The 27,892-nt window shown below is 42.3% G+C and overlaps 1 protein-coding gene across 2 annotated transcripts; it reads left to right on the top strand.

Annotated features, from left to right (window-relative positions):
• Positions 1-33: 33 nt before the first annotated feature.
• ssh2a (slingshot protein phosphatase 2a) lies at positions 34-27,454 on the top strand. 2 transcript variants are annotated; one of them, XM_020586316.1, is made up of 15 exons: positions 34-242; positions 2,842-2,885; positions 15,864-15,976; positions 16,451-16,515; positions 17,665-17,786; positions 17,853-17,918; positions 18,086-18,151; positions 18,775-18,969; positions 21,337-21,430; positions 21,617-21,745; positions 22,874-22,920; positions 23,244-23,390; positions 23,598-23,798; positions 23,888-24,803; positions 25,195-27,454. In XM_020586316.1, the coding sequence occupies exons 1-15, from the start codon at positions 180-182 to the stop codon at positions 26,836-26,838; spliced, it is 3,912 nt and encodes a 1,303-aa protein (XP_020441972.1). In that variant the 5' UTR covers positions 34-179; the 3' UTR covers positions 26,839-27,454. The 2 variants fall into 2 exon arrangements, with proteins under 2 accessions (XP_020441972.1, XP_020441964.1); XM_020586308.1 differs by lacking the exons at positions 34-242; positions 2,842-2,885 and adding an exon at positions 8,697-9,267.
• Positions 27,455-27,892: the final 438 nt, after the last annotated feature.

Raw genomic sequence — 27,892 nt, forward strand, 5'->3', positions numbered from 1 at the left:
GTATAGACCGGATGTCTTAATGATTATGCTGATCTTGACACTAGCGGGCAACTAAGCAATGACCAGGGAAACAACCCTGGAGCTTAGCATATTGTAACGTTAGTTACGCTCAAAATAATGTCTGGTATTCCGGTGCTTCATTCTCCGAGGTGACTGACATGTGAGCAGCAGAAAGTGGGATGGCGCTGGTCACTGTCCAGCGGTCGCCGACACAGAGCACCACTTCCAGCCCGTGTGTGTCTGTAAGTACCACAGAACTGGTGTGACATTTTGGCTCAGTTTAGTTAGTGTGTAAGCGCCAAAGCACCGTTAGCCCAGTTTCCACTATGTGTACATGGGTGGCTAACATAGCTGCTAGCATCATAGTGAAAGCTCCGAGTAGTTCTCACAGTTCTCTAGGGGGATGCCGGTTTGTCCTCCTGGTTATTTAGCTTTAACTGGTCCGTATGAAAAGTATCAAGTTGATACAACCTAGTGTTAACTCCAGCTCAGACAGCTTATGCTACACAATTCTAGCATTTAGCGGTTAGAGCTTATATTTGCTGACTTCCTCCCAGGGAATCCGCCTGACAAACTAAAACATTTTGTAATCGCAGCCTAAATTAGCAGTCATCATTGCTTGTGTTCATTATGTGGTTAAGCGTAATATTGTACCTTCCGTTTCTATGTCCAAATGTCATGTCAGCGCTACAACTTACACAAAGCTCTGTTACCACTGTTAAGTGGAGTGACAGCAAAGGGAGAGGAGCTGCCCGAACAGCAGGTTAGTGTGATAGGCCTGTCAGATCTTGTTGGACACAGTGGGGCTGTCCTCTTATCTCTTCTTACACTTTGAGGCTTCCCATGTTTGGCTTCAAGGACCCAGGAAGGAGTAGTGGCTGGGGGACGATCTCCCATGACTAGGTTGAAGTGGCTTTGGTGATTATATCAGTAGGGGCTGATGTTGGCAAGTATGTCAGACTGTCCTTTGAAAAGACATTGGATCTTAAAAGATATATCTTGTGGCTGAAGATGTTGACCTCTGGTTAACACAACATGGCACAGAGTTCAGCTACCTGCAGCTCAGCCTATCCTTAGTGTTTTATAGTAGCTGGCTGTGTTACAGGTATCAAAGTCTGATGGAGAATCACATGGGACAGCCATGTAAATTATGGAGAAAAATCCTGAGCAGAGAGATGGTTGACAAACTTCAGAACCAGATGGTGGTAGGGAAATTTGAGAAAAACATTCAGAGAATTAAAACAACATCATATTTATAACCTAAAGATATCATTAGGACCTGAAACAACCTAGCTGTGAGGGCTTGAAGCTTTGAGGCGATGAAAGGTCTGAGGCTGAGCTAGACTACCAGCTGCTTGTCATAAGACCTGTTTCTGATAGGAGGCAGATGTGAACAGTCTTGTGAGCTGTCTGGTGCTGAGAGGGAGAACAGGGGTCAGAAACTAAATTGAAGGCAGAGCAGTGTATGGAACAAAGATCAACAATCATGAGAGGCATGGCTCCATTGCAATTGCCCCTTCAGTGTATTTGTGATTGGCAATTTCCAATAAGATGCTGTCAAACATTTTAACATAATTTATGCAAATTTAAACCAGGTTTCAGATTATTGGCCCCTTGAATAATACAGCTAGTATTTTTTTTTTTGTCTTGAACACAGAGGATAATAACCTCCCTACTGGGGTAGTTTACGATAATCTGCCTAGCAACAAACCAGATCCATTGTTCTCATTGGCATTAAGACCACTCCCTATGGTACACATCCATGCAGTGACATGGTAACCACAGAGATGCCTGTACATTATACTGTATATCAGCCAAGGCCAGGGTTATTATGGTATGTTTTTAATCACATATTGGAAGTATACAGCCTGTACATGTACCATTATTTTGCATAATTTCTTTGCAGAAGTGTAATGACATATTGATATCACATTTGCCTTTGAAATCTTCTGAGATATAAGCATTTTGTCGGGTGTTTGTGCAAGAAGTGTTTGAGTCCACGATTGGATTCCAGTTTCTCTTGTGTCACGATAGTCTGTGTTGAAGGCAAGCTGTTAGGCTGCTGATGCAGAGGGCATCATTCAGCCAGCTGGTTCTCTAGGCCTAATCTCATCTGTGGAAGCGCACACAAAGGAATAGATGAACTCCATCCTTCTTCCTCAAGCTTCTGCACCTCCTGAATTGCTGCATCCAGCCCTTGGTCTAATCCTCCTCATCCATCCATCATCATCTGTGAACATCATTCATCAGCACCAGCATTAGCATCTGCATTATTGTGTAGTGCCCTGTGTTTGTGCATCTTTGTGTGTGTCCATACATACATTATGTATATGTGGTATTGGATGTTTGTGTGTATTTTGGCCTGTATAGTAGCCAGGATTGACAGATTGATGCCAAAGAAAAAGTTCCTTGAGCTTTGTGAGGGATTACCGAAACAGGCTGGGATTAAAGTTGTACGTGTGTCAAACTGTGCTGGTTGCAGTGGTGGGGTAGGATGATTGCATTTTGGAAAAAGGACAGAGAAAGAGGGGCACAGACACTCAGTCTGTTTCAGCCTTATTCCTGGTCCCTGTTGTGAGCAGTTAAAATAGTATGCTGGCCCTGCCTTGTGACTAAAGTCATGGATGAAAGGTTTGCTGTAGCTGCTGGCCAATTTAGCACTCTTTTAATACAAGGTTAACTGAGTCTGACTCAGCATGTGATTCAAACAGCCATCTCTGCAGTGTGTTCTTTCTGAAATGCTAGCTGCTGGTACAGGACCACTGTGGAGTGACTTGGATATTGAATTAATTTCCATTAGCTTTTGATGTTGTCCCCTAAACAATCTGTCTGTTTCTCTAGGAGTCGGGAAGTGGTGAGGATGACCGTCACTTCCAGCCCAGGAGGTGAGACCCCTTCCTGTTCTGTCATGCCGAGATATTCCAGTTTTCTGGAATATCTCTGTTCTTTCACATCCAGTTGGATCTCTAGAAACTGTAACTTCGGACTCATGCCACTAGGAGGGGCTGTGCATTGATTTACAGGGGAACCACATTTTCTGTTGCATCTTAAAACATTAATGCAATGTCAGTATATACAGGCTCCTCACCATTAGTGTGCATACCTTTACTGTGTTTGCTGTTTAATACTTCAAAGAGAAAAAACAAATTAAAGCTGCTATATTGTAGCTGTATACAGTAAAGACATATCTCAATACAACATATTCTTGTAGATTTTGTCTATTAAAATATACAGTAAATTTCACACTGTGTTGAGATTAACACATTTCATTTGAGAATTGTGACAATGCAACATAATATTTTTTAATAGTTTTCTTTGATAGCTCCTAATGCTGCAAACAAACAGTGTCTTTGTGTGAGTACTTTTGTAAGTGTTTTGTTTGTCCACTAATGTACAAGGGTTACTTGCATGATCCTGCTTGATGGTTGTGGTCGAGTTAATGATTTGCTTTTGATGTCTGTATCTGTACCTTCATAAAAGAACAAGGACGTCACCACTGTTATTGTTCCTTTGTTTAGATGGCTCCAGTGTCATTGTGCTGTATACTGGGCCAAGGCCTGCTATGGAAATTGAATGATTTATAGTGAATCCAAGCTGAATCCATGGGCTTTATGTGTGTGTTTGACTTGCTTTATGACTTTAACCAGCTACTACTGAACATGGAAATTTAGTTTTCACTGTGCTGAAGGCTCACACAGTCTCTTATCATTTGAAACGTTATCCATACATTTCAGTCTGTCCTTGGAGACTCTAGCACACAATGATTAAACAGGTACATCAAAGCCTAAGTGGATAATGACAGATTTCAAGTCTGAAAACAGTGCCCTCTTGTCTGTGCCAGTGTTGTCTCAGCTTTGAACATTAGTGTTTAGAAGCAGTGCAGAGTTCCTCTCTGTCAGACAGAGATTGAATGTCTTCTCTTCTGCGTCATTCCCTTTTAATTCACTTTTGAGCTTTGGCTGTGGCCCCGGATCACTCTCAGATTTCATGCTTGTCTTGGAGCCCCCCCCCCACACACACACACTACATGACCCCAGTGAGGCCTTGCCTGGCAAAATCAAACACTTCTCAAAAAAGCTCCCATCAGTCTACTGTCTTCAGGAGTGTTCAAGGGCCAGTCCTGAGCTCATTCTCAAAGCAGGATAATGTGTGCCAACAGTCAGGCTAAAGACCTCTTCATGTGCATTGGCTAACAGAGCCATAATATTAGCAATTCTCAGCAGCATGTGGAACCATCTGCAGACGACTCACAGTAAATAACACCTTTTTGGATATCTTTGTAGTACTGCATGTTAGCTAAGTTTATCATTTTCTGTTTCTGGTGGAGCAGAGTATTGGTAGATGGCAGCAATGTAGTAATGCTGAATCTACACTACTGGATATTTAATGAGACACAAAAATTGTGAAAACACATGATGATTGTTTGTCTACATGTCAGCCCTTTGATAGACTGGCAGCCTGTCCAGGGTCACTGCTATGGTGGCTGCTGTTCTCTTTCAGTTATGTACTGATAACCCGAGACAGCTTTCATCTTGACGGGAAATAGCGCGAGATCACATGGCACATGATCTCGTCGTACTGCTAGTATTGAGTGCTGAGTGGAAATAATAGAAGAGCAGCCTATAAACTTACAAAGACGGGTCTCCATATGAGGAGTTCACACAGTTGGCCATCAGCTTGGTGTTATACAGCAGTTACAACATCTCACCCTCCTCGTTTTTCCAACAGCCCTCACTAAACAACCTCAGCAGGATGAACCTGCTCTGCTTGTGTGCATCAGGGTGAGAGCTGATACACGAGTCCATAGCATGGAAAACTATACACAGCAGGAAGAGATCTGTAGAGCTACTGATTTTGATTGGTTGACTGTCTGAATGTATTAGTCTGCTGTTGTTAAGTAATGTTTCATATCGTTTTTCACAGACATCCACATGTTCAGCAGTTCCTCTTGCCAAATCAATAGATTCAACAGGCTATTACAAGGAAATCAATTTCTTTTTTCATTACCTCAAAGAAACATTACATTATACTATAAACTTCAGCTCCAGTCAACCAAGCATATTTATTGCATTCTGTAAATGGAAATGTTGTACACCAGGGAGAAGACAAAGGACGACACGGTCATAAACACCACTCCTCTTTCTTCTCACATCCACAGACATCTTCTGATTATTGCTCAACACGACATAAATTTTTCCTGCATACAGGCACCACCAAAGAGAGAAATCAAAGCAAAGACATCACTGACCTTCATCTGGGGCTAGTACAGGTGTGCTAACCAGCAAGAAATGATCTTTTAAAACACTGGATGTGTAATTGCTAATTACTGATCCAAGAAATCATAGGGATCTGTAAACTTATGGCCAACATTTTAGCCTTGCTGTCTCATAGGAACTTGTTTTTAACCTTTTCATTCTCCTCTTGTTCCATCTACGATATGCTTTATATTTCTTTTAAACAGCATGTCTTACTTTGCCATATTACTGCACTATCATGTCATCCACCACACTGAACATTATAAGGTTATACCTTATGGGACATTTTTAAATAGGGCGTAAAGTGACTAAATCTTCACTTATTAGATGTGTAAAGATATATTACCAGAAAGTAAAATGTGACCATATAAATGCTATGTTTCAATCTTTGTGATGCCGAGACCTCTGGCAGCTCTGCCATGTCATCTGATAGCCCTGCAGATGGTCACAGCAGGAGGAGCCTCATTTGTTCAGCAGCCACAGCAGAACAAAGTTCATCAGCTGCTTTCACCATTTTCCCAACTACTTAAAGGTTGATTTAGAAAAGACCAAAACATTCAAAGGTTGGTTTAAAACACTGACCTGGGTGGGGGGAAGTTTCTAACACTGTCCTTGACATTTCAGTGTCAGTCCTGAGGCTCCAGTGTGTAGCAGAGATCCATTATTGCAGTAACGTTATACTTGGTGCAGTGTAGGGAGTACAGACAACTGTATGTGTGTGGAAAAAGATGTTGACAGTGAGAATAAAGAAAGAAAGATGCAAAGTGTGAGTCAATGAGTAGTCAACTGAATAACTGAAAGAGAAAAGAGTTAAAGACTGGAGAAAGTCAAGAAATCAATGCAGAATGAAAATACTATTGCAGTGCAAAAGCCAAAGCTCCCCTGAGGATCAGCGCCCCCTATATGGTATATTGGTCTGTAATGCCATATGTTTTGTGCCACAAAATCTCGCAATATTAAAACATGATGATATTTCTCATTGAGGCAAAAGCTCACAATATTAGTACACAACAGAACTGGAGCAGCAGACAGTATGACAGAGTGTGACAGCAAAGTGACGGTACATTTACATTAGTCTGGCAAAAAGGCAACTACCTGCTGTATTTTAACGCACAGGGCTGCATCATTGGGGGGGATGAGGGGTTGCAGGGGGAGTGTTGTAGGCGTCTACAATACGGCCACGTTGTGATGAGTCTACGTAAGTGGCTTCATTCATGTTTCCAGCCTGTGAGTTTCTGTTGTTTTGGTTAGCCATACTGCTAATGTAGCCTGCTCGACCTTAGCACCAATTCTACCACCAGTGTGTTAACATTAATAGATAAGAAACACCCTGTTGTTCTGGTGAACTCAGTATCATGTATCGTCTTGTCTCGTGAGCTACTAAGTATGTGATCATAACCCTACTCAGTACCACACTAGCTCCTACACCTGCTGTTTTTACATTGAGTTAATGATTACACAGGCAAATATATCAGTGCTACATGCCAAAGAAGGCTCATTTAAAAATGTAACGTGTCACTTAGCACTATATAGTATAGAAAATAACAAAATCACCTAACAAAAATATATCTTACCAAGGTATTTGACCCATCTTTGACCTGTATAGGGTCTCAAACTCAAGAACAGATTTTCACTAGGTGTTTGTTTTCTCTAGTACCTGTTTGGTTACAGTACACGGGCTACTACTTCTAACAGATCTGTCTTTGTCTGTCTTATCTGGCTTTTGAGAGGGCTCCTTGTTTCTGTCACACCTGAGTAGTGAGGAAACATTTGAACTTAAGGCATTGTATGTTCTTTGGTTTGTTTTCAACCTTGAAAAATGTTTTTATGTTGATTGTTTAAGGGTTTTGAAGCCATGTGGTTTTACAACTCAATCACAGGAGAGTGTTTTACCTTGAGAAAATTGGTTACAGCTGGCTTCATGCACTGATGTTGGAGGCAGCAGGATGGTAGGGCCCACTCTAGGGGTACTCCCAATTACACACAAACAAAACACAGTCTCAAATATATACAATTTCAGCACATTTGACCTGCATGTTTCTACCTATTCCTAGAGGAAGATGATTATGCAACCTGTCCAGGGCCCAGCAAAACACCACAACAGACTCATGTTACCAGCCCACAGACAAATAAGTTCCCAGCGACTGTTGGTAAATTTGATGACACTAAACAGAACCACATGGTAAGAGCACTAGAGCAGCTGTGGATTTTGTGGTTGCAGTTACTGGCAGAGCTCAATGGACAATCTGCCCTGTGATGCAAGAGAGTTGCCAAGACAAAGTAAAATGTAGTGTTGACGGCAGGAGCGCTGGTGTTGGTGTGTTTGTTTTGTCTGCGATGGAATCACTCTCAGGAGAACAAGTGGAGTCTAGTATTAAAAAATATACAGCTGCTGCATAGTTATAGAGAATGTCAACTATACACTATATACTATATCTATATCATCTATATGTCCACTTTAGTGTTCAGTTTGAGCACAGACAGGACAGAAATTGATTCATCAGCAGTGTCTGTTTCATCTGTTGACAGCTGCTTGTTAGTGTTGGCTCCTGAACCAAGACCTCTGATCAGTCAAAACATAAAATCGGCCTTCCATAAACATTGCTATAAAGCTTAGTTCCACTGAATTGAGGTTGTTTGCTAGTTTAGAGTATAAGTTTGTATGGATATGATGAGAGCTGCTGTAGTTTTACAGTGTTTTTCAAATGATTGTCAGAGCCCTACAGGTTGCCATGTCAGTAGAAGATACTGTAAATAGGCTTTAAACTGAACCACGCTGAACCCAGTGCCCAGTATGTCAGCTGATACATGATATGCTCAGGCAGGCTTGATGTCAAGGGTCATTTCTCCCCCAAATTTTACTGACAAGACAGGCTCCTGTTTATCACTTTACCTTGATACTACAGGCTGCTGCTGCTGCAGTCGATAAGTCAGGATAAGTTCAGGCTGTTTCTCATTTGTTCTAGCTTCTTATGCAACTCAACCACAAGGCCTGTGTTAGGAGAAATGGACGGAGGAGACAATCTTCAATGAACTGACTGCCAAACCAAAAGCCTCCTCTGTGGGTCTGTTACATTAACTTAATGAGCACATCCCCATGACTCAATCACTGGTGTGCAATAGTTTATTCTAACAAAATAAAGCTATTAGTTTTATTAAAGTCCAGACTATTCAGAAATGCATAACAAAGCATGGAAGGGCGGCCATGTGCCAAGTGTATGCAGCTTTTAACCAAACACTCCAGGCTGCAGATTTACTGATAAACACAGCTCTTATCAGGGCGAGGAACTAAATAGTGTGGAGTAAATACCTGCACGGCGCACGTCTGTTTACAAACCTCTCCACCAAGCGGCGGTGCAGAGGTGCTGTTGTCGGTGTGGGTGCCTGTCCTCATTGGCTCCATAGTTTTTTCCCCTAAAAACACGTGTTTCCAACTCCTCCCACCTACGAATCTTCCGGTGAGAGTTTGGCTGAAGTCATATGTCTCACAACTGTAAACGGTACTTCATTTTGTAGCGGGGGTGAATAATGCTTAGGAAACGGTACGGAAACTTGTTTAAAATGGGCCTCGCTTTCGCTTTATTGGGACATCTTGGACAGCCAGGCGTTACCAAAGGGTACAGAAACACACTGTGCTAGTTTTAGTTGACCTCCTTAATTTATTGCAACATAATTGCTGCTCGGAAACGTCTGATTTGTCGCATTTCCTCTTTCGAAGAATATTTCGCCATTTTCTACTATATTACGAGTATTAAAACTCAAGGAAGACCGCTGTGTTCCTCCTTACAATGTCGGAGCACATGACTGTTGGAGAGGAGTAGAAGTTTTCTCACGGACCAGGAACACCTGACACCCTTCTCTCTCTCTGCGCTCCCCCCGCCGGCATGACCCTCGGCGCCGTGTCCGGCTCCGACAGCTCGTCGGCGGTCAGCTTCTGCTCCTGCTGCGGGGCAAAGATGGTGCCTTACTTCAGCGACGACGCGGTGGTGTCTAAAAATCAGATCAACCAGCTGTAAGTTTGAACAGTGTCCTGCTGTGGTGGGGTGGGGGTGGGTGGGTAGATAAACTCTGGAGCAGTCTGTATTTTGTGTTTTTTGTACATGAAAAGTCCTAAGTGGAAAATACAATTGAAATTGATTAGTTGTGTGGTGAATAGTCAGGTTGTTAAAACAGCATTTAAACATCAGCTAAGCGCTGCTCTGTAGGAGATAGTAGTAACAATATGACTGATTTCAACATCGTAACACTGTGAGTAAGCTGATACAGAACTAACACGTTTGCAACATTGGTGCTGAATGAATTTCCTGGTGACAAAGCAGGCTCTTACTCATCATAGTGCTCCGTTTTGACCTTACCAAGACATAATGTTCTGCATATGGTGTGAATCATTCTGTTGTCCAGACACAAGCTCGGTGGAGGGAAGTGACATTTTTTATTGAGACATTCATCACCATATTAAGAGATTTTATTGGGCATTTTTCTGCCTCCCTTTTGTTTTTCCAAGGCTGGTGTGGTGAGGATAGTTGTTATTAAGCTGCAGTGAATTAAGGAATCTTTTAAATAATCAAAGAAATGAGCCTATATAAACTTGAAGATACTAATAACTTGCACTAATGTCTGAAGTCTCTGACTGATTAGAGACATACCCACAAAAACTGGCCTGTATCCACTTGACTTCTGACACTTAGTTTAGAAAACCAGGAAACAAAGAACTGAATTACACTTTTAATGCAATTCTTAGTGACTATGACAGTAGATCTCCCTGTAACCTGGTACTAGGCTACACTAGAAATGCTCACCTCTGATTATGTGACTTTAAAACCACAAAGCCTCTGCAATTAATTTCAGCCCAATGTCCTGCACATCTGGCTAAATAAACTTTCATATGGAGCTGACTGAGATAAACTTGACAAACTTGGGGGTAAAAGAAAAACAATATAGAAACCACTGCATGTGGTTGAAAAGATTATGAAATTCACATTACCCAGTATTCCATGAAGTCAATTTATTTGTTTAGCTCCCATGTGGTTTGTTTTTTTTTTTTTGTTGTTGTTTCGCAACATTTTCGTGCAGTCAATAATTGCTTGTACCTCGCATGAAAACTGGCCTTTTAGTGTTGCTTTCAGGACAGTCAAGGACAGTCTAAACCTGCACCTTGATTACATTGTTTTTCAGCATTTTTACGTGAGACTGAGTGCTGCGTTATCATGTAAACATTTAGTCTTCATTAAGGCTGTAGTCAGTCTATAAGGATGTTGTTTTCTAAAATGTTAGTTAGCACAAAACATGTTTATAGGAAGATGTAACATAGTGCTGGCAGGTGTCTAGTAATTAGCAGCAGTGGTGGGAAACCTGTGACTTCCAGGATCTGCTGCATTGCATCATGATTGTTTATTTTTAATTACCATTTGCTCAGGATGGATGACAGCCTTCATCACAACAGAAAGAGTTTTAGTATCCTTTGATTTGTAGCATCTAGTGTGCATACGCGAGTCGGCATGTTAAATGTTTGTGTATATATGTCTTTTTAAAGTGTAAATGCCTGTATGTGCCAGAATGTCAGCAGAACCAGGGTTTGAATGAATAATTACAAGCCTTGAGGTGGAGTTAATTGTTACCTGTGGTGAAACGGAATCTTAATCACTGTTATGATCCCAGTTATAAAATACTGTCAGGCCCCTCTCTTCCCCTCTGCATGTGTCTGTGTTGCCTACGCTTTTTCCAAAGAAAATAGATGAGACTGAAACATGAGACTGGTGTGTTTGTCTTCTCAGCATTTGAACAAGGGTATGGGTAGCTGGATATAGGTCAGTCCTAATGCTTGTGTGTATACTTGTGATGCATCTGAAATCAAATAACCTATATTGCTTGATTATAAATAGTTTTAGTAGCAGAGATCAGACCAGGTGTGGAATATCCAGTCTATCAAAGCTAGTTCTGTTTATTGTTTATTGAATGTTTATTAAATGTCCAGGACATTTAACATGTTATAAAGAACAGCTATTAAAGAGGGAATGGAACGCCTTATTCAGCCATTCTAACTGTAACAAAGTTACTGCACATTTGGCTTCATTTGACCACCGTTAAATAGTTTACTGAGCTTCCTCAGTACCGTCTCTCTGCCTGTCTAAACTGTCAAAAAAAAAAAAAGTCATCTGAATCCATCCCAGAATAGCGCTGCTTGCCTGGGTCAGGTATGTTTAGTTTGTTAAGGTGACTGAAGCCCGGACCATGGCCTGCACACTGGATTACCCAAGAAACCTGAGGTCCTCACTTGCACACATACAGAGGACACTGGGTCTAAGCAGTATGATAACTGCCAGATGATTAAAGTTTCTCTGTAGTATGCCCTGGTAATTCTTTGTTTTATCACTCCTGACCCACATCTGCTGCTTTCTTGCAAATCCAACATTGCCCCTTAATCTGTATCAGAATTGGTATGAATTTCATGCACTTTTTTGTGGAAATGTGCCTTTATTAAGTTGACAGTAGAAAGTGACAGAGAGAGAGATGCTGTGCCACCATGACACCCCACAAACTTTTCTCTCTGCTCATTTGTCTGTCACTGTTTTCTGCTTTTGATGTAATTTCCATGTCTGTGCCTCTAAACAGCAGGGCCTTACCATGCACCTGTGGACATGTAGAGACACATATGAACCTGCTAACTCTTGACTTTCCCATGCACTGTATCTGTTTCAGGTGTAAACTCTGAAGGCCTTAGCAGGGCCTGCCTTGCATAGAACCAGGCCCTATATTTATCCCGCTGCCCTCCTGAGAGTGACTAATATGGGCACAGTCAGGAGGGAGGGGGTCACCCAGTTATCTGCCCACTATGTGGAGTGGTCCTTACATAGTGATGATTGTGTCTGTGACTGTTGCCCTAACAAGTACTGACCATTTCACTTCAGGCCAAAGCCTGAGGTGGATGGATGCCAAAAGATGACCCACCCCCCAGTCTAGTTCAACACACTGAGTGAATCTTCTGTATTTATCTCCCATCCTTCACAGCCAATCCCTCATTCACATACTTTGTGGAGTCACATTTAATTGAACCAGTTGCTTTTGTTCTTTTTTTTTTCAGTTGCTTTATCCTTCAGTGTGTATATTTTTCCTTTTAATCAGTAAGTCTGATTGAAAGGTTGTTTTCCAGTTGCCATGACTATTTTTGTAACTTTTCTTGTATAAACAACAATATACTTTGAACTCAGTATAAACACAATGTGAGTTATCTGGGTTCATCCCAACAGATGGGCTGGTGCATTACAAATGTATCAACTGAGATAGGTTCAGACTATAGGCTACAAGAGATGACTGCATTAATATAAAACTAAATTTATGGTATTTGGGAATCGTAGATTAGATAATAAACTTCAATTGAAAATTGGGGGAGCTAATATAGAACGAGTATATGAAATTAAATTTCTAGGTGTCATAGTTGATGACAAATTCTCCTGGAAATCTCATATCAGATATGTTCAGCACAAAATAGCAAAAAATATATCGATATTGGCAAGGGTTAGATATATTTTGGACGGGAAAGCACTACGCATTTTGTATTCTTCATTGATTTTACCATACTTAGAGTATGGCGTTGAAAACTGGGGAAATACATACAAAAGCTCACTTCAACCATTGTATATATTACAAAAAAGAGCAATAAGAATTGTGCATAAGATGGGGTACAGGGATCACACCAATGGAGCTTTCACACAGTCTAAATTGTTAATTTATTACCTGGTGGAATTCAAAAACTATTTAATGAAAGGGAAGGGGGATACAATTTAAGGGGTCAGTTAAATTTAAAAATTCATGTTGGAATTTAGGTTTTAAAAATGTGGAGTTCAGGAGGAATTGTGTGGTCTGTGCTTTATGATATTAACATTAAACATGATGATATGTTTTTAAAAATAGCAACTGTTTTTCAGAAATAATTCTGGACTCTGTCTTACAGGAGAAGAATTGCAGAGAAGGGCTCATCACCTGAACCTGACCAGAGATCAGTAAGTACCATTAGATCCTTCTTGTCTGCTGTATTCATGGGGTAGGACTGGATAAGTCTGACTTCTTCCTACTCCATTCAAGCATGTACTAGGTATAAGCAAATTGATATTGGATTAGCATTTGTTGGATATGTGTAAAATTATGTGTGTTGTCATATCAACTGTCTTTACATGCTTGAAAGAATAAATAAATCAAATCAATATCGGGGTCTCCTGATGCAAAGATTTTTTTTACTTGATTTGGCAATATTCTCTTGATTAATTATTTTGCATATAAAATGTGAACATGTTTGGTATAATTTCCCAGAGCCCATATGACAAAGATTTAATAAGTACTCCACAAAAAATGAGTACTGATTATTATTTGTCAGTCAATTAATAGATTAATTTTTGCAGCTCTAGTGAAGAGTCGGTGAGTGGTTGTGTGCTGGGGAATGTTTTTTTTTTTCTCTATAAAACCTTACCAGTCCCTTTAATTGGATCAGATATAGGTCCACCAGTAAACCTCTGCAGTGAGCCATCACTGCTCTGTCGTAGAGAGCTGCTCTCTAGGGTGAAGCGACTGTAGTCTGGTGAATGCATTCTATCAATAGCTGAAACTTTTAAAGGACTACTGTATTTTTAGAATCTATTCACGAGTCATTCATAGCCCTTGACGGCTCCAATCCGCAGGCTTAGATTCCACTTTCACAGTGTGTCTGTGTGCAGGCATAAAAGTGTGCGTTTGCATGTGCACAGCCCTTCATACATGATTCTCTGGGAGAGTTACGAGTGTTGTGTTACAGAAGACATTGTACAGTAACACTTCTATACATGGTCATTGCCAAGTACAGTACAAGAGTGTGTGTGCAAGTGCAATGGGATGTGATGCAACAGGAATTGAGGAGAGTGATGGAATTGAAAAGTTGGACATAGCTGATGTTGAAGAAATGCAGTAAAGAGGAAGCAACAGAGGGTGAGTAAGAGGAAACAGCTGGGTCAGGGGTGGGTGGGTTATGGGAAATGGGCTCAGCACAAGGCTGTGGATTTGTTTTTGTTTTCCTCTCTATTCTCTGTTGTCTCTGTCTCCTGATCCTGTACATCAGCAAACCTCAGGAAGGGCAGCTGGGTGGCTGGGGAGATGAAATTACAGAGAAAAGTGGTTGATGGAAAGCCTAAACTGCAGATGAGTGTGAAACCGATGAACTGTAGGACGTGATGAACTGTAGAAGTTGGGTTCACAGAGTGTGAACTTGCAGCCTGTTGCCAAGACCGCAATAGATTTTCCAACAGAGTGGTTTCCCATCAAAATAAGCATACCACCCAGTTGTTTACGCAATTTCAAAGCAAACGTACCTTTGATGTCATCACCACCTATTAATTGTGTGCATGTGTAGTCGTCAGTTCCTTTTTCTTAGTTACTGGCCCCGAGGCTACGAAACCGCCTTATTCAACAGAACAGGTTGGCCAACTCTGTGGAGCAGTGTTTCCCCTACTAACACTTTGTATATTCACTGTTTGTTCCACTTTAATACAGGCAAACTGCAGTGAACCTAAACTGTCACTGATATTTACTACATTTGACCATTTGTCTCTATTTGGCTAAACCTACAGAGCCAGTACACGCAGTGCGTTTTCACTTCTGTGATGTATTGCTCCTTGGCCTGTAAGCAGTACTTCAAACTTCATTCAGCTTTTAAAATTCATAAGCTTCTCTTGTGCTTTTTGTGCAGTCTGTATACAGTACATAAATGGACCATCCCCCAAGTGCCTGTTACCTAAGTGGCAGATTTCTTGCTCATTAAGTATTTTTACTGTTTCCATGTCTGTCCTTTGACATGGTCATAAGGGGGCCTGTTTTATTGGTATCTTGTGTGACTTAGGTTAATGTGCCACTAAGAGAATCAAAACGAAAGCCTCGTTATTCACACTTGCATGCACACCAGAGGTGCTCTCACAAAAACACACATATCCACCCTCTGTTTGGTATCCAGTGAAAACACTGACCTCACTTTATAATGTGTCCTCCTCCTCAGTGCAGTGACCTCAGTCACAGTTAATAAGATTAAGTGTTCCAGAGAGGAGCCGAACACCATTTAATACAACATGCTTTGGTTTGCGGTGCTGGGAGCTGGTCAGCTCTTATCTCTGCTATAACACTGGGGAGGAGGGGATTTGCTCTCTTCCCTCTCGGACCCCCAGTCTCCTCCAAATCCCCCCATCCCTCCCTACTGGCAGCTGTTAGTGTGAAGTAAGTCTGTGTGTGTAATCCAGCTGTGTGGAGGAGCAGAGAACATTGTGTTCTGAGTTCAGTATAGGGCTCAGATCTCGTTTTGTTCTGTCAGCTCCGATTTGGGGAGCCTGCAGACCAGAGGCCAGCTGAATGCAGCATTGTCACACTGACATAAGCACATGACAGCACTCATCTGTTCCTTGTCCCTATCTTGTGCTTATTATAGGAAGTTGAGGTCAGAATGAGCAAGGATGTGATTACAATTAGCACTGTTTTATAATTTCATAGATTACAGTTGGCACTTTTTATAATTTCATAAATTACATGAAAGAAATGTGATTAGATCATTTGGTAAAGTCTTTATGTTTGAATCTCTCATTTTGTCTTCTCTTCCAGTATCAGTGAGAGCTTCCTCACTGTGAAAGGTGCAGCCCTGTTCCTTCCTCGGGGTAATAGCCCCACGCCTAACTCTGCACCTCGTATCAGCCAGCGCAGAAACAAGCACACAGGTAGAGACTTGTACAAACTGTATGCACACAAATGACAGCTGCAACCTTTCCCAGCTCTTCCTCCCACCTCATTTGACACCCCAGAAATTTTCCAGAAACTTCATGGAGGTGATTAAATAGCAGCTTGAAATATCTTGACATTTTTGAATAATGAAAAAATAATATAATAGAAAATCAAAGATAAAAATTTGATGTTGCTTGTTGAGAAAGATGGCCTTTGCACAACTCTGATGTGAAGTGGGCTGATAAAAGCATCAGCATCCTGTGCTTGTTTCACAACAGATGTTTCAGAATTCAGGTCAGCTGTAGGCCCAAGTGTAAGAGAGATCAGTGTGTATGCACTGGAAACTTGACACAGGGGAAATGATACACTCACCTGGGTGTTATGACAACCTTTAAATGCAATTTAACAATGGGATTGTTGTCTACAATAACCAGAAACTAAATGAGGCTGTAAAAATCCTGTCTGTCTAGGTGACCTCCAGAAACACCTTCAGACCATGTTCACTGTGCTGCGGCCGGAGGACACCATCCGACTGGTCAGTAACACACACTCAAGCTAGCAAAGGCAAGGTGGCGTTGTGATCCGAGAGATTATACTCAAAACAGAGGAACTGGTTTCATTTCTTTGTTTGCAAACGTAAAGAACAGAAACCTGAAGATGGAACATCTTAAGCTCAGACTGAGTTTCAAATGTGTGAAAAAAATGTAGCCCCCTCAATTCATCTCTACGGGGGACTGTGTTCACTGCAGCCTGCAGTTGGTACCAGCACCCTGCAGGGGGCTCTGGCAACATGCCGCAGCCCCTTGCGGCGGAAAAAGTTGGGTCTGGTTCAACTTCTGCTGCACCAGACGATGAGGTCATCCAACAAAGGCACTGTGCTATCGGTCATGTATGGGGGATGGTCGGAACATGGACACCCACAGGAAGAAGACTCTCTTGTTTACCTTGTTACCATGAACGTTCAGTGGTACTCACTCTGAAATTTGGGCCACAGTTAACACACCATAATGACACCTTGCCTTTTTGTTAGTTGGCGTGCTGGATGTTAAACCATGTTTTTTTTTTTTTGTGTGTGTGTTTTTTTTTTTTTTTTTTAAATCTATTAATGCACAACAGAAACGTGAATGAAGCCACTCACGCTGACTCATCACAACATGGATGGATCATGCATGCCTACAACACTCCCCTTGTTATCCCCTCACCCCCCAACCAACGCAGCCCCTTGTGTTGAAACACAGCAGGGAGTTGTGTTTCACTGGACTGGTCAGCATGCCTGCTAACATGCCAGCACCAAGAGCAATACCCTTACATAGAACATACAGTATGCAGAGTATTTGGAGTAAAAAGCATTGTTGCTATTTCTCGAAGGTCTCTGCAATGTGTTTTTTAATAAAGGGATAATGCAGCTATTTAGAAATATTATCACTCAGTAGTATTTCATTGCTCCCTCTCTGTGTATTAAAACACACAGTTCAAACTCCACAGGTCCAGTTTGTAATTCCAACTCATCTCCAAACCAAAGCTGAGATAACCTTGATGACACAGGAGTTTTCACAGGCTTTAGAAGGCGCTTCTAGAGCCAAAGAAGACATTAGACAACTGGTTTCATAATCTGCCCCTCTTATCTTGGATCATTTGTCTTCCCCTTGCTTCTTACACGTCTCCTTCCCTTGTATTCTTGCAGGCTGTGCGTCTGGAGAGCACCCACCCGCAGACAACCCGTTACATGGTGGTGGTCTCCACCAATGGTCGACAGGACACAGAGGAAAGCATTGTACTCGGCATGGACTTTGTCTCCCCTGATAGGTTGGTGTCGCAGCAACAATGCACTACTTGCTGTGCTGTTGTTTGATATATTGATTCTCCTTCCAGCTGCTGTACGGTCGGCCTGGTTCTACCTCTGTGGAGTGACACTCTGATCCACCTGGATGGAGATGGGTAAGACACCACACCTATGTCCTGCTTCCTCTTAATGCCTCCTTGGGCAACACACTGATGGCTCTGGTCACTTGCTGACATGTTGCTCTTATTTAGACATTGTGTTGTTGATGTATTAAGACATTAACTCCTCCCTCTCTCTCTCTCTGTCTACTGTATCTTTACAGTGGTTTTAGTGTGTCAACAGTGAACAGGGTTCATGTCTTCAAGCCAGTTTCAGTCCAAGCCATGTGGTGAGCAACCTTTATTTCTATCAACAAATGACAGTGACATTACATTACATTATGTCCGTTGTACCCCACTTTGACTTTGACCTCCAGACGTTTCTCTTTGTCACTGTTTATCTTCCTCTTCCTTCTACTCTTGATCTTACTGCTTTCCAGTCTTTTTATACATATGTCTCGCATGCTAGTGCTGCCTCTTCATTTCCATACTTGTCTTCATTTCCTCATTTGTTTGTCCCATTGTTATTTTGCTCTTCTAATACCTTAATTTATCTGCAGCCATATGTCTGCATTGTCTTCATCACTGTTATCTTTCCATTCTCCTTTTCTCACCTTTACTGTTCCCTCATTTCTCTATTTCTTTAACCCACCCCCTTGTTATATTTTTCATATATGCATTTACCTGTATGCATTCGTGCCTCTTCTTTGTCACGTTTTCCTCCATCACACATAATTCCTCCCTTGCTCTCACTTTCCCAGATTTGTCTTCTTTCAGCCATTGCCTCTCTAAATTATCATTACACTCAACGGACATGGTCAAGTTCAGTACAAATTACCTTCTGCACTGCATTTTCAAGTATTGTCATTTCCCCTCAAGAGTGAATCCTCTTTCTTCTCACTGTCTGCTTCAGGTCAGCCCTCCAGTCGCTCCACAAAGCTTGCGAGGTGGCTCGCTGCCATAACTACTACCCAGGCAGCCTATTCCTGACCTGGGTCAGCTACTATCAGAGCAGGATCTCATCCAACCAGTTCTGTATCAACGAGTGGAATGCCATGCAGGACGTTGAGTCACACCGTGCCAACTCACCCGTTCTCTTCACAGACCTGTGAGTACACGCGGAGAAGGATGACCACATGAATACCCACAGACATTACGCAAATCCACATTTCACAAGATGATGGAATATCTGGGATATTATTTGACTAGCTGTGCATTCCAGACAGTCATTTTCACAAGTTTTCATTTTGTATGCATGCTCCACATGTCGTGTGGAAAAGGACCCATAACCCACCCACTTGCAGTTAATTCACTGTTTTGAAAATGAGAAATTATGCTTCACACAAGAAATGCTATATATTAGAAAAAGGTTCCTGTACTGTATTTGTGGAACAAGATGTAGCGTGGATAACCAACAAGTAACTTCATATTTTGTGTTGCAAATGTCCTCCTTAATGTTGGCCCATGCACAGTAACTGGAGAAAATACTTGAGGCACACACGCATTTCATAAATAAGGTGTTCGGGCTGTTCTCAAATCCTCAACCAAGATGGACAGAGGTTTGTGTGAAATTGTGTGGCGTACAGGAATAACATGCATACAAGCATGTAGATAAACGTATAGCCCAAAATGCACAACAGTTAGGACTTAGACATCTCCTCCACACAAATGTACACAATTGCAGGGTCAGAAATGGCAGATAACTACAGGTTTCAGGCATCAGAGCCCTGGACTCTGCAACTGAAGACGTAGGCTGTCTGTAACCTGCCAGGATAGGCACAAACAAAAACAAAAGCACACATGCAGCCATGGTTGAGTTGTGTGCATATGCTCCTCATATACACAAATGCAACTTCGTATCCTGCAGCACAGAGTTGTCACAGATTTCCAGGCTAGACAGAAAGTACAGGCAGCAAAACAGGCTGTTGGATTTACTAACAGCAGGGAAATGCCCCTCCCTGCTGCTTAGTCATATACCTGTTTGGGTCATCTCTTACTCTTACATACACACTTCAGTGATCCTCAAGTGTCCAGAATAGCTGAAGCTTTAGTTGGCTTCATTTATACACTTGGAAAAACGAAGTACAGACAGACAAACAGAGCAACACAGGGACAGACAGAAGCAGGTGGCAGGCAGAGAGAGAGAGAGGTAGAGGATTTGAGGGTGGGAGGGGGGAAATTAAGGAAGATATTTTGCTGCTGCATGCACCTGATGCCCCTGGATGAAATGAGTAAGAAGTGAGGACAGGAAAAAAAGTTTCATTTTAAAGTTGGCTATCAAGAAACGCCCATATTTAATGTCTGACTGGCAACAGCACCTCAGACTTTTGCATTTCATGTCAAGTGTTCTTATCATCACAATTACCACCATAACTTTGAGTTCTTGTGCACACATTCTCTCTCTCTCTCTCTCATTCACTCACACACACACACACACACACATACACATACAGTCATAAAGTCTCTTTGTCTTCCCGCTCAGGGTGAGTGCCGTGGCTGCATGCCCAGCTAGTGTTTGTTGACATGGCAGCTTGTTTCTTTGTGTAACCACTGAATGAAAGTATAAGATAGCAGGAAGTAGTTTGGCATGAAATAGTTTGATTTATGGGCATTACTCTGAATTTCCCTATGCTCCTCCTCTATCAGCAATACAAGGAAGTGACAGAATTTCCATTCCTCTTACTCATTAGCACTTTTCTTTGTCGTCATACGTTCGGCACATGTGTACTATTTTCCCCCTTTATTTTTTATTATCTTCCTGTTGAGAATTTCCCTCTCAGGCTGTCTGCAGGCAAATTAAGGCTTGTTGTGAGGTTCAGGTTCTACTGGTTGTGGGTAACTAACCCAGTATTTGTTGGCAATTCTCTTGGGGTCAGGAAGGTGTTTAGTGCTGAGATAAACAAGCAGACTGTTTCCAGTGAACACTGATAGGTGCTTTTAAGTCTGTCGTTACACACCTGCGGCCATCACACTGCCCTTCTTTGTGATTGCTGAGCTACACAGCTGTGTACTCCCATGAACGATGACTTACAGTAGAAGCAAAATGAGAAAATTGGACAGTGGGAGGAGAAGCTTGAAGACAAACCGAGCCTCTCTCTCCTGAGAGGTAATTAGGCCACTAGTTGGTATCATTGCTGTGACGTCCAAAAGCTAAAAGTGTCCCCCAGCAGAGTGGTTAGAAACAGAGCCAGGCACAACAACAGGGATATTCTACAAGGGGATGTTGTTGTTGATTGCCGCTGGGCCACAGTCTCAGATTTTCTATTCCCTCTCCAGTTTCTGAGAAGCAGACAAAGTGGCAATTCTCTTGTGGCATAAGTAATCTCATGGAGACAAATGTGAAAATGAATCAATGAACAGAAGGCAAGGACTGTTACTGTGTGAAGGTGGTTCTTTGCCTAAAAGGCATTTTTGGACACAGAGAAAATGTGTCAGTTTTTTTTTTATAAAATTAAGTGTTTAACTCTATTTACAGGCCCACAGAGAGAGAGCGCACAGAGAGACTCATCAAGATTCGCCTCAGAGAGATAATGATGCAGAAGGACTTGGAGAACGTCACCTGCAAAGAGGTGAGAGGCACGCCGATAACTGCAAGTTTTAGTTTTTAAATAATGACCATGTACTGCTTTTTTTTCTTCTTTTGCATGAACAGATTGAATCTCTGTTAAGAGAATATCATCCAATTCCCTTTTCTTGCCACATATTTAGCACTGACTCATGAGTCAGAATCATCACCTGCAAAATTCTTTTCCCAGATCCGAACAGAGCTGGAGATGCAGATGGTTTGTAACCTGAGGGAGTTTAAGGAGTTCATAGACAAAGAGATGATCGTCATCCTGGGACAGATGGACAGCCCCACTGAGATCTTTGAGCATGTTTATCTGGTAAGAATCCAGAGGACTGTTTCATAAAATCTAGATAGAGGATTAAGTCAGAATGTTCCAGTTATCCTGGCTGAACGTAGAAGTGAATGTTTCACAAAAGCAGTGGCACATAAGTTATGATGGAGATTTACTCTAGCCTCTTCCAGACTCTATCTCTTCTGTCACTAGTCACTGATCAGAAACCCGCCTGTTTTTTACAGTGAAACTGCAAAATGTGATGGCCTGTATGGGTCATTTCACAAAAATGGTGGAAGCGCCATCACTGAGCCTGTTTTTGCGTTTTCCTTAAATTTGACATGATAATCAATTATATAGGTTATGTTTAATAAAGACAGCTTTTAATGATTTATTTATCTGATGTTTAATATTAGCAAATTAGTTAAACACTAAGTTTAAGGAATTGTCTTGTCACTCTGATCATTAGCAAACATCGAAGTGGAGGCATATGGTCTAAAAATTTCATGAATGAATTCACTCATTCAAATTTACATTGCAGGTTATATATAAATAAACAACACTAAAAATAAATAGCTAATTATTATTGATAATATCAGAGATATCAGTCAGCCAAAATAGGCCTATATTAAGCTTTACTTGTGGATTTGTTAAGTTTAGAAGTTAGTTAATAAGAAGGTTTAGGTATACAAGAAGGAATACATTTCTAAAATCCACATCCCACTGTGTGTAGAATGAACCATGTTGGTGCATTTAGGTTGTAATACGTATTCTAGCATTGCGGATTAGTGGTTGTAGCCTAGTGTTCATGGTATATCTCCTGAGTAACATGGTTTTAATTAAGAACAGTGGTTAGTAAATGCATGTTTTAGGCGACTTCATACATTCAGTTGGTCTGCTAGCACCTGCCACGAACGTGCATTCATCCCAGTTACTTAGACTTGGCTTTACCTAGCTGCACCTCCTCAACCTGACTTGTTCTTTGTGAAACATATTAAGCCTGGATGCACTTAGTAGACTAGGTCAGGTCTTGCTTTTTCTTGTTATCCTGGATTTCTTAATTCTGCTTTTCTTATTTTATTTGGCTACAACTTTGTCTTGCTTCACTTAATGTTCTTTCAAATGATCTATTTTTCTACACCTTATTGTTGACTGGGCCTGTGTTGTCTTCAGGGCTCTGAGTGGAATGCCTCCAACTTGGAGGAGCTGCAGAACAGTGGGTAAGAGATCAGTCCCTTCATTTCTTTCATCACCCTACAAACCACACTTTGGCTCACTCACTGGTATCTCTGTCTGGAAAAATTAATTTTTAAACAATACAGTTTCAGTTAAATTATATACTTTTAAAATTATCAACCTACTGGTTTTACATTTATTTCAAACCACCTGTTACTTGCATTGAACTACAAAATAGTTTGCAGCAGAGCTGGACCTGTGTGTTACTAGCTAAGCATTCATCATCTGAATAAACTACACTGACATGTGAACTGTTACTGGTGCTAAATGTTCAGCAAGTCAACCTGCCTCTCCCTGTCTTATGTAGAGTGCGCTACATCCTCAACGTGACCAGGGAAATAGACAACTTCTTCCCAGGGATGTTTGAGTACCACAACATCAGAGTGTATGATGAAGAGGCCACCAACCTGCTGGAGTACTGGAACGACACCTACAAGTTCATCACCAAAGCCAAGTAGGTTTAAGCACACATTTGTACACAGTTTATGGTAACTTAATAGTACCTCGATATACTTAAATATTGAAAGAAATCAAATGGTTTAAATGGCTTTTCCCCCGTATTAATATAACGTTTTGTTTTAAACTTTTCAGTTACCTTAACTGCATAATAGATGAAATGTTTCTGCTATGAAGTTCTATAAAGATTAATTCTCTCTCTTAGGAAAGCTGGTGTTAAGTGTCTGGTTCACTGTAAAATGGGCGTGAGTCGCTCTGCCTCCACAGTGATTGCCTATGCTATGAAAGAGTATGGCTGGGACCTGGACACTGCCTTCGACTATGTGAAAGAGAGACGAGCGGTCACCAAACCAAATCCTTCCTTTATGAAACAGCTAGAGGAGTATCAGGGAATTCTCATGGCCAGGTATGCTCTCATAGAAATGACTCATACAACGTGCACATTTCTCAGGCTGGATTTTTGAGATAACAAATTATTCAAATTTTCTTTCACAGCAAACAAAGGCATAATAAGCTATGGCGCTCCCACTCTGACAGCGACCTGTCAGATCGCCCAGTGTCTACGTGTAAACCTTCGTTACAATCCCTGGGGCACTCTGACTCTCACAACAACAACACCTCCCCCTCCTTACAGCACTTCCTGGGTGTGGCTGTGCTGCAGGCACTTGGTGCTGAACCTGAAGATTCTGCCAGATCTAACACCGCACACACCTCTGACTCACACATGCACTCCAATGCTGTGTGTGACTCACTGGTTCAGGGGGAGGTCAGATCAGATTGTGACGATCCCTTCCTGCTTCCCCTCCCCAGACCCCAAGCAGCTACTGTAGTCCCAGAGGAAAGACTGGACAATTCAGCAAGCGTGGCTGTCACTGTTCCTGTTGGTGTACCCCACCCGCCACCATTGCTCCACATCCTACCTCCTACTCCTGAACTCCAGCGTGCTCACCACAGTCGTCCCACGCAGCTGTTCGTTTCAGCACCCAAACACAAACCAGGGGAACTTTCCCTCAATTTGCCTGAGGGAAGCAGCTCAGAAGAAATCTCTCCTCTCACACTGGGAACCACTGACTCAGAAACAATAGACCTATCACTGTCAGATTTAACAAACGACAAGCACAGCCCCCTCAGCCATGCTACCACAACCCTGCTTCCCCTTGTTCCCAGTGATGCTAACAACAATCCCAGTGAGTTACAGATAGGCAGTGCCCTTGCCAGCCGAGACGAGGCAGATGGGTCATCCAGCAACAGCGCGGACAGCATCAATTTCTTCAGTGCCCGAGAAAGGTTTCTGGGCTTGGGCCAAGATGGCAGAACTCAGACACTTTCAGAGCAGCTGGTGCAGAGGACACCTCTGACACATGAGGAAAATGAAGATACAGAGGAAGAGGAACAGGGGAATGGCAGTCAGGTAAACCTCATTTAGCTTCTTCAGTTGGCTTTTGCCTTATTATATCACTGCCTCAAAACTTTACAGAAGTAAACATGATTCTTTGGGGGGGCATTATGATCAGCTAAACATTTTTGTGTATAATTTTCCATGAAAACCCCAGTCATAACCTGTACTGGATTGTTATCTACTGTTTGGCTTTCCAAAGACTTCCTCTCAAAGTGCTGTCAGTCATTCTGCAGTTAGTACAACACTTAAATTGTCATAGTACTGTTCTACCAACACAGTGGTCTGTGACAGTAAGCAGCAGATACTGTAGGTAATCTATATTAGTGAGGTTATACACAGACACCATTTCCAGTACTGGTCAGACTGGAACTGAAATCTGACAATTTTTTTCTCGGTCTCGCAGGTATCTCTGGAGTCCGAGGACGGCAGTGACAAATCCAGCCCTGACCGAACTCATCATCCTCACTATGACAACGGAGTATCAGTCCGCCATATTGTCACTGAGATTGAAGCCATATGCCACCCTGCCTCTTGCCTTCCTACCACCTCTTCATCGCTCCCTCCATCCTCCCACAGCCCTCAGCTCATCCAACTGGAACAGCAAGAGGAGGCAGAGACTTCTGTAGTCACACATGGCTCTTCAACTGCACCTTCACACTCACAGCCTCTCTTTGTGCTGCCGTGCGACTGGCTGGCAGGCTCTGTGCGGCATGCAACCAAGCAGCTGGAGCAGAAGCTGAGACAGGAAATGGAGATGGTCACATCTCAGCGATCCCCACTGCATTCCCCCAGCACTGAACACTCTCCTGTCAGACTGTCCCAATGCTCTCTGAGCACTGAACATCCTCCCCTTTGCTCCCCTCTGCACTCTGGAGAACAAAAGCTTACTCAGGGCGAGCTCACGGCTGTTTCTGCTCAGTCCACAGACAAAGAGACACATACAGGGTTGCAACATGAGTTTCAACGACTCGACTCCTCAGGCACAGACAACCTCCCAGACCCTAACGCGAACATTAGCCGAGTTTCTGGTGCTATACCTGTCAATGTGCACACATCCACAGATAGCCATATGCTGACATCATCACTGGCCTCTACTTGCCAATTTGTAGAGTCATCACTAGATACCTCAGCCCAGACCCAAAGACAGAACCAGCTCCACAGCCAAAACCAGACTCTGCCCCAAGCCTGTTCAAATCAAATGACTCTAGACGGGGTGACGGTTGAAGAGTCAGACACAGATAAGAGGCTGGAGTCCAGTTCCCATGGCAGGCAAGGGAACTGTGATCCCAGCTGTGATGCTCAGAAGAGGCTGGCACGTGGCACGCAGGAGCTGGAGAGGATTCAGCAGACACTGAGAGAGCTGCGGGCTTTCCTCCACAAAGGTGTCAGCTTGGAGATGGCAGACAGTGAAGTACATGAAGTCCATAGTGTGTCTCATCCTCAGGGGCTGAGAGACTCTATGGATACAGTGATACAACCATGTAAAAGAGCGAGTTCTGAACAGACACCTTCAGGCCTGGAAGTAGGGCAGCGGCTCCGACAAAGACCAGAAGGCAAGAAGAGTTCCCTGGAGCAAACAGGTTGGCACAGGCCCATGGGGCTCGAGGCACGTATCCGCCAGGCAGGCCTCACTCCTCCTTCTTTTATGAAAAGGTCAGCCTCCTTGGCTAAACTGGACTGTCTTGAGCTGTCAGCCAATGACCTCAGCGACTTGGACCTGAGGGCACATACCAGGACATCACACTCCCAGGACTCCTTTTCTTTGTCCCCAGCTCATCCGGACGACACCTGGAAGAAGCAGAAAGTCCTAGCTCAAAACATTTGTGTTGACAAGACATGTTTGTCCCCTGATGACTCAGCCTTGCCAGTGTCACTCTGTCTCCCTTGTCCAAAAGAAAATGCAGGTGAGAAGGAGGAGTCGGATGGCAGCGGGAGCAGCACGGCCACCTCATCACGTCAGCAGGGGAGAGGGCACTCGTCAAGACGTTCTCGCACATCGTCTGCTGAGAAAAAGCAGCAAGCCGCTCTACTATACAATACCATGTGACCTCAGTGCAGTGGACTGAAACAGACACGACTGGAACTGTGCATGTGTGAGAGTGGGTGCATGATCTGTACGAATGTGCAGCAGATAAATTATAGACCCTGTGTAACTTCTGATGTATGTATAGCATCTACAAAATGAATGATGAATATATGTTTGCATGTAAACCACTGGATATGCTGTTTTAACTGGAGTTCAGATCTGTATGTACAGTAATGAAATATGAATGTCTGAATTAAGACTGAACCAGTGCATACTGTATGCACTCCATTATGTCTGTCTCTTTGTTTTGTTTTTTTTAAGGAGCGTTTGTTTTCAGTGTGTGACCCTCACTGCCTGTTCAGGGGTTTCCAAAACTACAAGAGGGCTTTTTCTCAAAATCATGCACTTTACTGTTTTAGATGATTTTCTTTTAAATTTAAAATCAATTTTTTATCCTGGGGAGGATTATTTTTGCACTGATCTCAGTAGACTTGTCTCTGGCTGCATGTTTTTGTTTTCAAAGTGGACAGACCTGTCTGTGTTCAGATTTTAACTGAACCAGGACAAAGCTGATGCAGTTTCATTTCCCCCCGGTCTTTTAGCATTAAATAAATATGGTGAGTTTGTTTTCACTACACTAGCTCTGTACATGTTTTTGTTACTTTACTGCTCCCTGCTGGCCAGGAAGAGAACTACAGCTTTAAACATATCTGAAGGCACCAACGAAGGTGGGAAAGAAAGAAAGTAAAACATAGCTAAAGTACTTGATTACAGGAGGTAACATTCTTAAAAAGTAATCAGTACTTAAAGCTCAGATATTGGGCATATAATGTGGAATATTTTAGGAACTTGGAGCTGAAAAGACCATATGACTTACAACTTGTAATTTCTAGAAGATTTTAAAACATTCATATGGTAGTAACTTATTTTTGCTATCGTTGCGGCATATCCAGTGTTACATTAGCCTAGTTTAAGTTTCATATTATACTACCATTCAACATTAAGTTCAATTTTTCTTATATGAATAACATTTTGGTGTCAGTCTTTGTGTCCTGTCCAGATAACAGCCCAGAGA

The sequence above is a fragment of the Monopterus albus genome, unplaced genomic scaffold (assembly GCF_001952655.1).
Source record: "Monopterus albus unplaced genomic scaffold, M_albus_1.0 scaffold8.1, whole genome shotgun sequence".
Lineage (NCBI taxonomy): Eukaryota > Metazoa > Chordata > Actinopteri > Synbranchiformes > Synbranchidae > Monopterus > Monopterus albus.

Coding starts and splice junctions, on each gene's coding strand:
- ssh2a (XM_020586308.1), top strand. CDS start 9,140: ATGACCCTCGGCGCCGTGTCCGGCTCCGACAGCTCGTCGGCGGTCAGC. Junction 18,152..18,774: donor GTTTCAGTCCAAGCCATGTG/GTGAGCAACCTT, acceptor TGTCTGCTTCAG/GTCAGCCCTCCAGTCGCTCC. Junction 21,746..22,873: donor TCTTTGAGCATGTTTATCTG/GTAAGAATCCAG, acceptor TGTTGTCTTCAG/GGCTCTGAGTGGAATGCCTC.